The sequence below is a fragment of the Eptatretus burgeri genome, chromosome 10, assembly GCF_056783735.1.
Source record: "Eptatretus burgeri isolate ZD-2024b chromosome 10, Ebu_testis_v1, whole genome shotgun sequence".
Taxonomy (NCBI): domain Eukaryota; kingdom Metazoa; phylum Chordata; class Myxini; order Myxiniformes; family Myxinidae; genus Eptatretus; species Eptatretus burgeri.
In genome coordinates this window covers 15,656,402-15,671,254 of record NC_140970.1, presented here as the reverse complement: position 1 = coordinate 15,671,254, position 14,853 = coordinate 15,656,402, and the positions used below count along the sequence as shown (strand labels likewise).

The window sequence follows — 14,853 nt, the reverse complement described above, 5'->3', positions numbered from 1 at the left end:
CAGAAACAACTACACAGGCCGTTCCTTCACTCTCACGTGGCCGTACGTGCGTGTCCGTACGTGAATGGCCGTACCTGCGTGCCTATACGTGCGTGGCCGTACATACAAAAAAAAATAAAAAAAAACTTTCAAACCGCGTGCCAGAAACAACAACCACACAGGCCGTTCCTTCGTTCTCACGTGCCCATATGTGCGTGGCCATACATGCAAAAAAAAACAAACTTTCAAACAAACACACAGGCCATTCCTTCGCTCTCATAAACGACGACTGGATTGGGGCATTGTGTTTATCTATAAATGCGGATAAGAAATCGAGAAATTATTAGAATACAGTAAGTCATCACTCTCCAAAAGTAGTGCGTGCCCATACGGAATGTTCACTTCATTCCATGAATTATTGCTTGCATTGAAGTAACAACTGCTGTGATACTTTCACACACAGAGTTAATTAAAATCAAGTTTATCTCCTTGTCTTTGCTTGCCATGACATTCGCTGCCATTTACCATTGGCACTCCTACCCCACGGTAACTAAGGCACCGATCGATCCCCATCGTAACCAGCACGGCATGTGACGTCATCGTCGGCCGGCCGTGCACCGGCCTCCGCAGCGTGTCCTGTGATTGGTAACTAAATGGCGCATCGGCCACGCCTACGCAGCACGTGTCCTGTCATTGGTTGGTAAATAAATGGCCATAACTTGGGAACCACTTGTCCGATTAATATCAAATCTTGAAAAGGCACATCCTCAGGTCCCCAGCAATATAGCTGGAAAGTTTCAATTAGATCTGACCAGTGGTTGTCGGGAAACAGCGGTCACACACACACACACACACACACACACACACACACACACACACACACACACACACACACACACACACACACACACACACACACACACACACACACTGCTGGAATTATTGATAGATGAAATGAGGTCAATGAGATGACAAATGAAGGGGTTGAATGCAGACTGCAGAGCAATGAGTGAGGAAACCCGTCGTTGTGAATCGTTTTTAACCACCAAATTGAGATGTATTTCGTTGGCAAGTATGTTGAGTAGAGCTGAATTCCTTAACACTTCCAAAGGCCACACCGTTTTGACAATTGGAAACAAAAAAAAGTTGTTCACTTTTTTTGATAAATTATTTTTGGAACAATTTTTCTTCAATAAATAAATAATAATAAAAATCGTCTCCATGTACATTGTACACACCTTTATCTCGTTAGCACCTCTTCATAAACAACATCGCTGAGGAAACGGCGCTTCTTCTTTGTTTCCTCGTCCAGGGCAAGAATACGGAGGCTTTTAATGGCCAATTATTCAATTAGCGCCAACGTATTTTGCCTTTTCGCAAGGAAAAACGAGGTGAGGAGAGGAGAGGAAAGGAGAGGAAAGGAGAGGAAAGGAGAGGAAAGGAGAGGAAAGGAGAGGAAAGGAGAGGAAAACCCGTAATGGCGAACGCGGCTGAGTTTCTCTTCACCATCGACCACGGCAACGCTGCAACGCTTCCTGTCATTGGTTGATATAAAATTGCCGCAGCAACGGTTCCTGTCATTCGTTGATATAATATGGCCGCAGCAACGGTTCCTGTCATTGGTTGATATAAAATGGCCGCAGCAACGGTTCCTGTCATTGGTTGGTAAATAAATGGCCATAACTTGGGAAGCACTTGTCCGATTAATATCACACCTTAAAAAGGCACATACTCACGTCCCCAGCAATATATCTGGCGAGTTTCAATTAGATCGGACCAACGGTTGTCGAGAAACAGTGGTCACAGACACACACACACAGACACACACACAGACACACACACACACACACACACACACACACACACACACACACACACACACACACACACACACACACACACACACACACATTGCTGGAATTATATATATATATATATATATATATATATATATATATATATATATATATATATATATATATACACACACACACATATATATATATAGTCTATTTCTTTTTCTTGATGACAGTTTTGTAAAGTAAGCACTTTTGAGAAATCACAAAAAAGTTTGTGCAAAATAATTCTGATATTTCTGGTTAAAGGAGAAGCAGAATGTATTTAAACGATTTATAAATATATTTTATATCAAATAGATTCTTGCATTCCGGCTGCAGCCGAACCCATTGTAAGGCAATGCCCTGACCCAGAGCTCATCGTGCAGCTTGATCATGCTCACATGTGTACGACAGGCCAGGCCTTGTGCTTGTCTTGGCAATTCTGTGTGGGATGATTGGTCTCTGTGCTGATTACATCACTTCACAAGCCCTCACTTGCTGTTATTTTGTTGCTGTGACCACTAGCATCTCTCTGATCTTACTCTCAACTCCAATGTACTGCACTCCACTCGCCACCACTCCATACCATGCACTTTAACAGACGCAGTACTTCGATACCACAGAACGTCTGCACTATTTCTCAGTCGCTATTTTCCCTTTTCTTCCATATCCTCCCTCTTATTTCACTGTTCTAATGAAAAAAAAAATCGTCCTCATTTAACCCTCCTCTTCTCTTCACTCCCTTTGCCATGTCGAGCCCCCTTGCAGAAATCCGGATTACTTTCAGCTCTTTTTTCTTCTCTCCTGATTACAATCCATCTTTAATTTGTCGTTCAACAAATGTTGGCATATTTTACATGAAGTTAAGGAAAATCATAACCTTGAAGGCTTCTGTAATTGAGAAAGGGCCTGGTTTTGGCCCTGTTGACAAGGTCATTATGGTTATGTCAGAGCTTCAATGGCGTGACATCTGTTGACCTGTTTATGGGGGGAAAAGCATCCACTCATGGACATGGACACAGTCAGTCATACATACAGTGGGATTGCATGAGTCATCTTCATCATGAAAAAAGTGGTGTTTACGTAGGCATAGCCACATAGATGTGGTTTTACATTCTCAAGTTACTCTATTTGCTCTGCCACAGCACAACATGAAGATAGAAATAGACAATTATTTTCTGTTAGCCATGTTTTACTGATAAATCTAGAACATTCTTCCATGGATTATGCAGACTATGGTCATCAGCGCTTCACCGTACTTTTTCTTTTCCATATTTGTCTTGGTGCTTAACCTACGGTCATCAGTGCTCACGTCTGTTTGAACTCTTCATTGTTGTCGAGGAATGTGCAGTGAGACATCATTATTCATTGCCTACCGCAGGTCGGGAAGCATCCAAAACCACTGGGAAGAGATTTATGATTTCGTTGAAAAGCTTGCGGAAAAGTTTGTAAGGTGAGAGCCACACGTGACTTGTATTCTGATAAACTGTCCTGGTTTTCTTTCCTTCTTTTGTTCTAGTGCCAAAACCAAATAAGAACATTGCTGATGTTGTTTGTTTCTGAGGGCAATAAAAGTTAATCTATCATTCCAGATACAATGGTTTGCTGCAGATTGTCTGCTGGCTGTAAAGTCACCGGGATGCGGCTACGCCGATGATGCCAGACCTGTGTTGATTATAATATAAATTTGGAATTTGGTCATGATGTACCACCACACAATGGTGTACTCAAAAAAATATAGAAACATTCCGAAGATTTACTCCGATTTTGACAACAAGTGGTCGTTTACATACTACATATGCAAGGAGATTAAAAGGAGGAGGAGAAGGCCGAGTGAGGAACAGAGGATTGTTAAAAAGTAAGAGAGGGTAGAGGATAGGGCTGAAAGGGGGGTTAGAGCATTATGGAGGAGGAAAAAGAAAAAGAAGCAGAATATGAAATGTAAAACATGAAAAATGTTTATAATATTATAATAAAAAATACAATCATTATAATAAAATGCATTTAATGATTTTTTTTATTTTATCTAAAAATGTAATAATTTTCCGGATGTATGCCCTCAGTCCCCTGCTCCGAATGTCATTTATCGTGTTTGCCACCCACGGGGAGATTGTGATGACACTCACCAGTGACAGGTAGGTGAGGATGATGCCTTCAAATGTGGAGCATTTCAGCATGATGTTCGGTACATGGAGTGATTTAAAAAGTCAACATTCCATGTCATGCCAACTTTGTTTTTGAACTGTAGACAAGAAATCTCACAAGGGCTTTCCGCATTGAGGAGGGTCAGGGCAGGAGGTGATACATACATGCACCATGGCTTCACACGGGTAAGGCCTAAAATTGGTGAAGACCAAATTCATACCTGTCACAGTCCTCAACCGAGCTGCAATGCCAAACAAAATTTAAAGATCTGATCATTCTGGGATGTGGGATTGGTGTGGAGAGTGTCATGCCTGCACTTGCCTAACATGTATTTTTTTTCAGACTCAAATAGCACACCCATTCTCTAAAACTTGGCTTCACTCCTATATTTTGACATGCCTATCACAAGTTCGTCTTGTCTGGATGTATAGGAATTTCACAAGTTTCTTGATTGTTTTCTTTTTTTCCCCCTTGATTCTGCTTGCAGGCAAGCGAGCAGATTCAAGAAGAACTTTATAGAGGTAAGAAAATGGTTTGAAACTTTCATCATGCTTCAATTCTGCAAGTTGTGATGTAATATAGAGCCACACATTCTCCCATAGATCCATCGTTCACTTGGGACGCTAACGTGCGGCTGGCCACCCTTCAACACACTGTGGGCATGTAGCCAAGCTAGGAACTCTCGATACTTTTCACAATCCTCCAGCATTTCTCCAGACTTTTTCCTGTTTCCTTTTTATTTTCTTTGTTGCCAGATGGAAGACAGGACTTGTGCAGCTTTTGCTTCGCAATACTGGTTCTTGTACATTCTCTATATGGCTAAAATTAAGTATTGGGTTTCTCATTTATGGCTGTTATCCTCGCTAGCACAGCTGCACCTTGCGTATGAATATTTGAAATCTTTCAATTTTTTTTTTCCACAAATACAAGGCTCGTACCAAGACAGTAGGAGTAGGTGATACCATGTACTTTTGCATGAGTTTCAAGTATATCAGTGGACATCATGTACTTTTGCATGGATTTTAAGGACATTCATAGACAATGGACAAACAAATATGGTACTAGAAATGGATTTGAATCCAGTGGTTCAGATGTGAAAATTAACAAATCAACCCACCTGCATTGCAAGCAACAATAGCTTTACAAGAGCTTGCTCTATATATGGGCTAGTTAGTGGGAAGACTGATATAATTACAGCGTGATCGTTTGACCAAGTAAGTCACAGATACCTACAGTGTAGTTATTGGCTGAAATGTACCACTGAAGTTATACAGATGGATTATTATCTTTAAATATATCATCATTATTATCATCTATCTGTGACCTCGTAGATCAATGGGATGCCATTCTCACGTTTCCATTGGTAAATAAACCCGGTGATGCCCATCTCCTCTCTGGATCAAGTTGGGACAGCAACTTGGAATGTGGCCCAGCTGCTAGTGAATGCTAGGAGTGCTGCTTAGTTAAAAACACCGTATTCATTGCATCATTGTGAAAGTTCTGGCTGACCTGTAAAAAGAAAATAACCGAGAATGTTGTGTTTGTCAGCTCACAATCTGCCATACTGGATGATGGCACATTGCAGGAACATCATGTGCTTCATAAAAAAGGAGAAAGTAAGCAGATAGCTTGACTTTTAGCAGAGGACAATACTTTACTTGGCAGTTTATGAAAGAATGCACAAGACGATTTGGACATTTTCACAAGGCAATTCTTCTCTAAAAAACCAATTGCTAATACCGGTGTTTCTCGGTGTATCATCAGAAACTGCTGACGTCATTTCAAAAGAAGGAAAGCATTTGAAGTTCCCTGACTGACTCTGCGTATTTAGCTTTTTGATGATCTCACAGAAGTCAAGGGTTATCTTGTCAGCAATGTATAATGTTGGTAGTAGGTGAACACAATGACAGGTGAGCACCTCTCTCTCAAGGGATTCAAGTGACACTGCAGTTTGTGAATAATAATGTTAATAATAATAACAATATTAATAATGATAATAAAAGAGATTTAGGACATATTAGCATCGATTTCAATAGTTGGTGATCTACAAAAGTCTTAACTATACTTTCAATAAAAGTCAATTTTAGTTACTTCTACTCTGATACCCAAAATGTATTACCTAAAAGTGAATTTAGTAATAAATAAAGTTTTTACATTTGCATTATTCAAACAACATACATCTTTCTATCTGTTTGGCAATGTCTTGTGCACTGGTTTTGCAAAGTCTCGTTTACCAAAACCGTACATGTGGACGTGGCCCTGGATAACTGAGTTGTGATTGTTCCAATTGTAAACCATTCGTGGGAAATACAATCCCACACTTTTTAACGGCTATCTATGATGTTCTCACAGAACGATAAGCGGAAGAGGAGATGTCTCTCCACTAAGGAAACAACCAATTTAATATAAAAGAGATTGCTGAAAATAATACAAGGCACAAAACATATCACAGCAATAAGCAAGATCATAATACCATACACGGAATGGGAGAATATTTGATGAGACCATAATTCCTGTACGGACTCCTTAAAAGACAAAGACAGAACAGCATCTCAGCTTGTACTATTGTCTCAAGCCTGTTTACAAAAAAAGGTTGAATAAGAATAGCAGGATCTGCAAATGATAAGATAAACCTCAATCTTTGTCAGGGGAAAATAAAGGGTGGAGGAAGAAGGAGGGATGGTGTCTCCACTGTTATGGACGGATGATGTTGGTTACTCCCCTGCATTCAATTGCAAACCGGGAGCGTTGGAACCGAGTCTCTCTTTTCTGCCTCTGCACCAGTGGCCATCCCTTTTATAATCCGCCCATGAAGCGGAGTCTCACACCACTCGTCCATACGAAATAATCCTGCCAATTACATGGCATGTGAAGGAGGCTCATGCAGCTTGACATGGATACAGAGTAGATTTTGGAATGGCAGTGGTTGGAGGGGTAGGGTTAATCATAAAAAGGAGGGGGTGAATGTGTAAACACTGTCTTATGGTACAACTTCAGATCTAATTGATTAACAGATGGCTTCATGCACTTATCTATAAAGCGCCATTCCACCAAGATGGTGTCGAAAGCACAAAATCTTTATGTTTCACTTATTCGGGTGGGAGCTGGGAGGGGGGGCTCCCACCTCCCACCCTTTCCTGTGCGCATCAGATTTAAAATACTACTGTTTGTAGATTTATTCACACCAATCGAGCATTTTAATTGTGTTTCAGGCAGAAAGGTCGCCAGCGTGATCATAACGCTCACTGATGGTGAACTCACAGAATATTTGTATGAGATGTCAACTGCTGCGGTAGGTTGATATTCTACTTTTTGTTGATGTTGCTGTTGTTGTTATTCCAATACCAATCCTACTTTATGACTATTTGGGCGTAGCTTTTCCAAAGCATGTATTTCAAATGGAAGGGATATTTAGTTTATTTATTTATTTTTTAAACCCCACTCTCCATATTGGCTTTCATGGTCATTCCAATGCACAATCTGGCTAAGCAAAATGTACCCTGTGAGGGTGAGGATATCATATTGTTGTTCGAATGGCTACTCTCCCTGTGTGAATTCCATGTATAGCCAGCCAACAATCCATTACAGTTTGGAGCAGCTGCATATCCAGGATAGTTTATTGAGTGATCTGATATCAAAAACAGAGTCAACATTTGAACCTGGTGTCAGACATCAATCACTTTTCAGTGTGCATCATCTTTCTGCACTCCTCACTCTCCTCGTGGATGCTTGTGGTGGCTGTTTGTCTTTGTTGTACAAAGCTGTGCTGATATGTCTTCACTTTCACACATTAGAAACTGAAATCTCCCTTTTGTTGTGTAATGTATGAGGAATATAAAAAGTGTCAGACTCAAAGAAAAGGCCTTAATTCTCATTCTGCTGATGCTGCTTCCCCAGGACAGCATCCTGGCATATTGCTCGTCGTCTTAAAAATTAAAAACTAGCATCATAATAACAGGCAGGAGAAAATAAATAGGGCGAGGTCAAGGTTACTGTGCACATTTTGTTTTAAATGATCGTAAAGACAATAGATCTCTGAAAGTTTGTGTAGTGGAAGTGACAACACCAGAAAACTCCTGTGAAGTGGTATCACAGCAGCACAAAAAGCATTCTAGGTATTTCCAAGATGATGGTGATGGAGTGGGTTTTGTATGGTGGGATAGTGTCGTGTAATGCAGTTTTTGATGAACAAACGTGAAACCACAGCTGAAAAGATGTAGGGTTCAGTGAGATGTTTGCTTTAATAGCGAAGTAGGTCTAAATATCGCGGTGAAATCCATCCATTGGGACCATACTCTGTGCAGAGCATTGGTGCTACCAAATAAGTCTCCTTGGCTATTGGGCACAATCCTGGACAGGTCACCCCTCTGACACAGGATACCAGGAAGCTGGCACTTATTTTGTCGACCTCGGAAGGATGACAGGCAGTCAACCCCACCTGGTATTAATTCAAGAGCCGAGTGGGATTTGAACTCATGATCCTCGGATCCCAAGCCCACCACCCGAACCATTAAGCCAACACCAGGCATTATGTATGGATGTATGTATGTATGTTCGTCTGTTGAGGTGAAATAACAATAGATAATGAATACGATCACATTGTTTGTGTGCAACAAAGTGTTGTAACTCCTGACAAACATAATCCCAGTTGAACAGTCGCTTTTGGACAAACTTTTTGCAAACTTCTCCTCTGTTTTACCGTGGGATCCAATACATTTTCTCATTGGATACTCTTCAACTGGGAATCCTATTCTGGCAGCTCAACGCTGAGCATGGGTAATTTATTATGCGAGACTTCTGAGCTATAGTGTTAATCCCTGAAAATATATACTGTAGATAAAAGATATTTTATTGTATTTGAAAAATTCTTCACGTCAAAAGTGTTATTTATCTTTCTTTTTCTAGGCTGATCGTGCTCGCAAGCAAGGTGCATCCATATATTGTGTTGGGGTAAAAGATTTCAATTACACTCAGGTGTGTAGTAATATAAATTCCTATGAATTTTGAGCTCGACTTTTCTCTTCTTTTTGCATTTTCATGCTTTTTTTCTCACTGATAAATGTTCTTCTTTTGCATGCAGCACAAATCACAACTTTGCATGCTTTGCATCATTGGCAGACCAAGGCTGTGCTGCTGATGCAATGCCCCCTGCTGGTTAGGGAAGGATTTTGGAATTTGGCCAAAGTGCGAACAATAGTCCACCAACTCTTCACGAAGGACACCATGGGATCTTTAATGTCCACTAACTAATGCTAGGAGCCATGATTCCCCTTTAACATCCATCCAAGGAACCGCATGCGCACGCGCGCACGCACGCACGCACGCACACACACACACACACACACACACACACACACACACACACACACACACACACACACACACACACACACACACACACACACACACACACACACACACACACCTTGCCTGTGAAACACCCAGATGACAGTTTATGGCTGGGTTAGGATTCAAACCCAGCTAGACAGCTTAGAGGTAATTGTGCATCCATCTCGGTCATCCTGTCATCCCTTTAGAAGAGACGAGACGACCTGTGAACCCGTTTACGTTCCCATTGTGACAGCGGTTGATAAAAAAAATCTTTTCAAAAAAAGAAAAGAAAGAAATAAAAAAAGATAGCTCCAGCGTACTATACCGCTGAGGTTGTTTTCATTGATCAAATTCTCCCGAAGAGTACTTGACTGAATCGGGAATTGATTTTTTAATAATTTTTTTCGTTTCCCGATTTGAACAAAACTTGATACTGCACACCGCAGGAGAATGGTGAGTAAGGTGGGCCGAAAATATTTGCGCTATCGTCTACCGTTTTGGCTGTAGTTCGGGAACATACATACATACGTACATACATATATATATATATATATATATATATATATATATATATATATATATATATATATATATATATACATTCAAGATGAGAGTTTTAGTAATATATAGATGATGCTTTCATACAAATCAGAGTGAACTAGAAGGGCACTCGGTAGAGCACATACCCCCACCACGCAATGCCCGATCCACGAGATCATATTGGGCCCAATACATTTTTGAAATATCATGCTCTTTGTCGTTTTTGTCCGGATCTCTCAATGGTGAAAAATCACTTTAAAAATGAAAACTAAATAATTCTCATATCTATATCCGGATTTGGATCTTCACCAAAGTCGAATCAATTCTTCTTTGTCACACGTCCAAAATGTTCACCAAGTTACATCTGAATCCGTCCACAACTTTTTGAGATACTGTGCTATATATCGTTTTTGGCCCTTTCTCTCAATGGTGAAGAATCACTTAAAAAATTCTAGTGGTCAGATCTGGATCCGGATTTCACCAAAATCTAATGAATTCTTCTTTGTCACACACCCAAAGTCTCCACCAAGTTTCGTGCGAATCCGTCCACAATGTTTTGAGATATCCTGCACACAGACAGACAGACAAACAGACAAACAAACAAACAGACAGAGGTGGGTGAAAACAAAGCCTCCTTCACCTTCGGTGGCAGAGGTACTAATTTGGCTTCAGTGATTATTTGCTGGTATTTTTGACGAGATGCCCTCCAACTCCTTTAATTTAAGTCATCAGATATATTCATCACTGGAAGTCACATGACCCTTTGGAGTTTAGGTGAATCTTTTAGCAGTGTGCTTGATCATTGTGGTGTTGGGAGTGACACGAACATTAATGAATGCATGACAATTACATGCTTACTATGTTCTTTGTTTTTTTCATGATTTGTTGTTATTTTCATGAAAAAAGGAATTTGTGGTATTGGGAGTTACAGGAATATTAATGAATGCATGATGACCCGGAACTGACAAGGTTGAACCGAGAGTGACGTCAGAGAGCTGTGGAGTCAGGGCAGCAGGAGATGCCATTGAAAACGGTTTAGCTGAAGAACCCATGTGTGGGCTGATTTTGCTACGCACCAATCGTGCCATTTACGTACATGTTTGATGATAGTGAGACCCAATTTGAATGCGCAATTCTCATTCATTTATGAAGGTATCCACAGGTTCCCCCCATGAACTTTGAATACTGCAGAAAACAACAAAACTCACTGAACATCCTTTGCAGCCCCGTTTGTACTATCACAGCGTGTGCTTGTTGGCTGCTTTTCAATGCGAATGTTGCTTGTTTTGCGCAGCTTGCACGCATTGCAAACAGCAAGGAGCACGTTTTTCCAGTGCGCGGAGATTTCCATGCACTCCGAGGCATGATCGATTCGGTGAGTTTGCTCAAGTGATGTGGAAGTTTTATTGTATGGGGAATAGGAAGGCATTAGAGATACTGTGATGAAACTGCAAAACACACTTCTAAACTCCGATTTAATAATTGTGAAGAATGCCATTTTGTGTGATGTAGATGGAGTGCATACCACCGCCAAGAGTGCGTGTAGTTTAAGTTTAGTATCCCACTGATAGGCCGGATCTGGATCCGGACCTTAACCAAAAATCGAATCAGATTGTGCTTGTCACCAAACTAACTCATCCACCTAATTTCATCATCACTTGTCCGCAACTTTTTGAAACGTCATGCTATTTCCATGGCGTGGCCAAAAGTATCTGAACACCTGCTCGTCCAACATCTCATTCCAAAATCATGATCATTAATATGGAGTTGGTCCCCCCTCTGCTGCTATAACAGCCTCCACTCTTCTGGGAAGGCTTTCCATGAGATGTTGGAACATTGCTGCGGGGATTTGCTTCCATTCAGCCACATGAGCATTAGTAAGATCGGGCCCTGATGTTGGGCGATTAGGTCTGGCTCACAGTCAACGTTCCAATTCATCCCAAAGGTGTTCGATGCGGTTGAGGTCATGGCTCTGTGTCGGCCAGTCAAGTTCTTCCACACCGTTCTCGACAAACCATTTATGTATAGACCTCGTTTGTGCTTGGGCATTGTCGTGGTGAAACAGAAAAGATCCTTCCCCAAACTGTTGCCACAAAGTCGGAAGCAAAGAGTCATCTAGAATGTCATTTTATGTTGTAGCATTAAGATTTCCCTTCACTGGAACTAAGGGGCCGAGCCCGAACCATGAAAAACAGCCTCAGATCATTATTCCTCCTCCACCAAACTTTACAGTTCGCACTATGCATTCGGGCAGGTAGAGTTCTCCTGGCATCCGCCAAACCCAGATTCGTCCGTCAGACTGCCAGATGGTGAAGCGTGATTCATCACTCCAGAGAACGCGTTTCCACTGCTCCAGAGTCCAATGGTGGTGAGCTTTACACCACTCCAGCTGATGCTTGACATTGTGCATGGTGATCTTCGGCTTGTGTGCGGCTGCTCGGTCATGGAAACCCATTTCATGAAGCTCTCAACGAACAGAGCTTGTGCTGACGTTGCTTCCAGAGTCAGTTTGGAACTTGGTCGTGAGTGTTTCCACTTCACAATAACAGCACTTACAGTTGACCGGGGCAGCTCTAGTAGGGCAGAAATTTGATGAACTGACTTCTTAGAAAGGTGGAATCCCATGGCGGTGCCACGTTGAAAGTCACTGAGCTCTTCAGTTTGGCTCATTCCACTGCCATGATTTGTCTATGGAGATTGCATGGCTGTGTGCTTGATTTTATACACCAGTCAGCAATGGATGTGGCTGAAATAGCAGAATCCACCAAATAGAAGGGGTGTCCGCATACTTTTGGCCCTGTGGCGTATTATTTTGGCCCCATCTCTTAATGGTGAAGAATCACTTAAAGGATTCTAGTATCCGGATCCAGATCTTCACCAAAATATCATCAATTCGTCCTTTTCACACACCCAACATGTCCACCAAGTTTCGTCCGAATCTGTTCACAACGTTTAGAGACATCCTGCTCACAGACAGATAAACAGTCAGAGAGACAGATATGGGTGAAAACATAACCACAGTGTACCTTTAGTGACGGAGGTAATAAACATCCATCCATCCATTGGGACCATACTATGTGCAGAGCGTTGGTGCTGCCGAAGCAGTCTTCTTGGCTCATGGCCACAATTCTGGACGGGTCGCCACTCCGACACAGTATACCAGCATACTGGCACTCATTTTGCTTTCCGCTGAAGGATGATAGGTCGAGTTGACCCCACCTGGTATTAATTCAACAGCTGAGCGGGATTTGAACTCAGGACCCGAGGATCCCAAGTCCATCACCATCACCATTCACCCAACACCAGGCATAGGTAATGGACAAGACACAGATAACTACCCCGACGAGACAACATACCTACTGTTGAATGTGTACTTCCATAATGAAAGAATTGCTCTCGTGTAAATCACATTTCCAATGTTGAAATAAGGTTATTGCCTTCCTCACTATTATTTTTTTAAACTTTCATTCTCCGACACTTTCGATGAAACAGTACCTTTTCATCAGGTTACTCTGCAAAAAATGTCATTCAAGTAATCATGATGTTGTCCATGAGGTGGTGTATTATCTACCAACTGCACTTTCTTTCCACAATCAAAGATACACTGTGAGTGTGAGTTGAGATCAGAACGTTCATGGCTTGCACTGATACTCCTTGTTTCATATACAGTCCCATATGTTCCACATTCCACAGCCTTATGTACCAACTGCTGGAGTCTTAAGTTCACCTTATGTTCTCTGGCCTTAAGAGCGTAGTGTTACAAGCACCTTCACAGAGGTGAGGGAGCATCACATGAAGCTAGGACGCAGATGACAAGAGCTGAAGTTTTATTCTGCATCCTGGAGTCACGTGATGCCTCTCCTCCTCTTTTTGAGGATATCTGACACCAGGCACCCAGTGCCAGCACAGTCCACGATGAAGACCACTCTGTGGTCAAATCGTCAGACCTGCGCCATGCCTGCTCTGCACCTCCATACTTGTCGGAACCTTGTTTTTTAAAAGATGGACATTTCCAACTACAACTAATTTTTTGGGGAATGCTGCGTAGGGCACGACATGAAATGCTATGTGAGGTACAAAATAAAAATCAGCAATAAACCACAAACACAGAGCATGGCCTCCATTTCCCGTCGTTTGGATGTCATGTAGGTGGAAATTGCATGCGATACGACGCTATGCACCAAGATCATTGAATAATGGTGAGGTCTTCATGACATCATTCAGGTGGAAATGGTGTTTGACTCACTTATAAAGCAACAACTCCAATAATGGAACATTATAAGTAATGCAAATGAGTTTTGCAGTGTTGACAGATGACATACACAAACATATTATACTCCTTTCTTTTATTCCAGATCTTGAAGAGATCTTGCATTGAGATCCTGTCTGCCGAGCCATCAACTGTGTGTGCTGGAGGTGAGTGAGCCGGATGGGCTTGAATTAATTCCTGATAATATTCCCTTGCCAATTACTTTTCCTTTCCTCCCAAGCATACTGGACTTTTGTTTGAGCTACATTTCTCCAGCCAGTGCCCTCTGAGTGATGAATTTGTTAATATCCTGCAACAAAGGAAAGGCAATTTTTTTGAAAACCTCTTTCAATTGGCCCTGGCTGAAGTGGCTTTTCATTTTCACTTCAAAACATTATCTCGTCATACTTTTCACATCGTCTTCCACTCATGTTTAAACGCAGCATACGATGATGTAAGGGTGGTAATGTTTGTGTCAATGTAATGATCAGCTGGTTGATGTTCCACTGTGCTGCCAGGACATCAGTATTTCCCATCTTGCATCATTAGGATTTCTGGTGGTTTTGACTGCCTTGAAATGATCTGCTATGCATGGAAGAAACGATCGCACAAGAAAATTACATGAATTTTTCACTCTTTCATTCTCTCCTATCGCATTGTCTCTCACTTTGAGTCTCTCTCTCCCCCTCCATTTTTATCCGTCTCTCTTTGAATGGTCTTTCTCTCTATCTCCCTCTCTCCCTCGCTCTCTCTCTCTGTCTCACTCTCTCT

General features: G+C 41.6%; 1 protein-coding gene across 6 annotated transcripts in view; it reads left to right on the top strand.

The window, feature by feature from the left end:
* The window catches only part of ANTXR1 (ANTXR cell adhesion molecule 1), a 133,258-nt gene that overhangs the window by 55,014 nt on the left and 63,391 nt on the right, over positions 1-14,853 (top strand). For all 6 annotated transcript variants that reach the window (XM_085897125.1, XM_085897123.1, XM_085897120.1 and 3 more), the window contains exons 2-9: positions 3,199-3,270; positions 3,881-3,952; positions 4,066-4,147; positions 4,450-4,483; positions 7,175-7,254; positions 8,868-8,936; positions 11,128-11,208; positions 14,189-14,249. In XM_085897125.1, the coding sequence (XP_085753251.1) occupies positions 3,199-3,270; positions 3,881-3,952; positions 4,066-4,147; positions 4,450-4,483; positions 7,175-7,254; positions 8,868-8,936; positions 11,128-11,208; positions 14,189-14,249 (551 nt within the window). The remainder of the gene's footprint in view (positions 1-3,198; positions 3,271-3,880; positions 3,953-4,065; positions 4,148-4,449; positions 4,484-7,174; positions 7,255-8,867; positions 8,937-11,127; positions 11,209-14,188; positions 14,250-14,853) is intronic.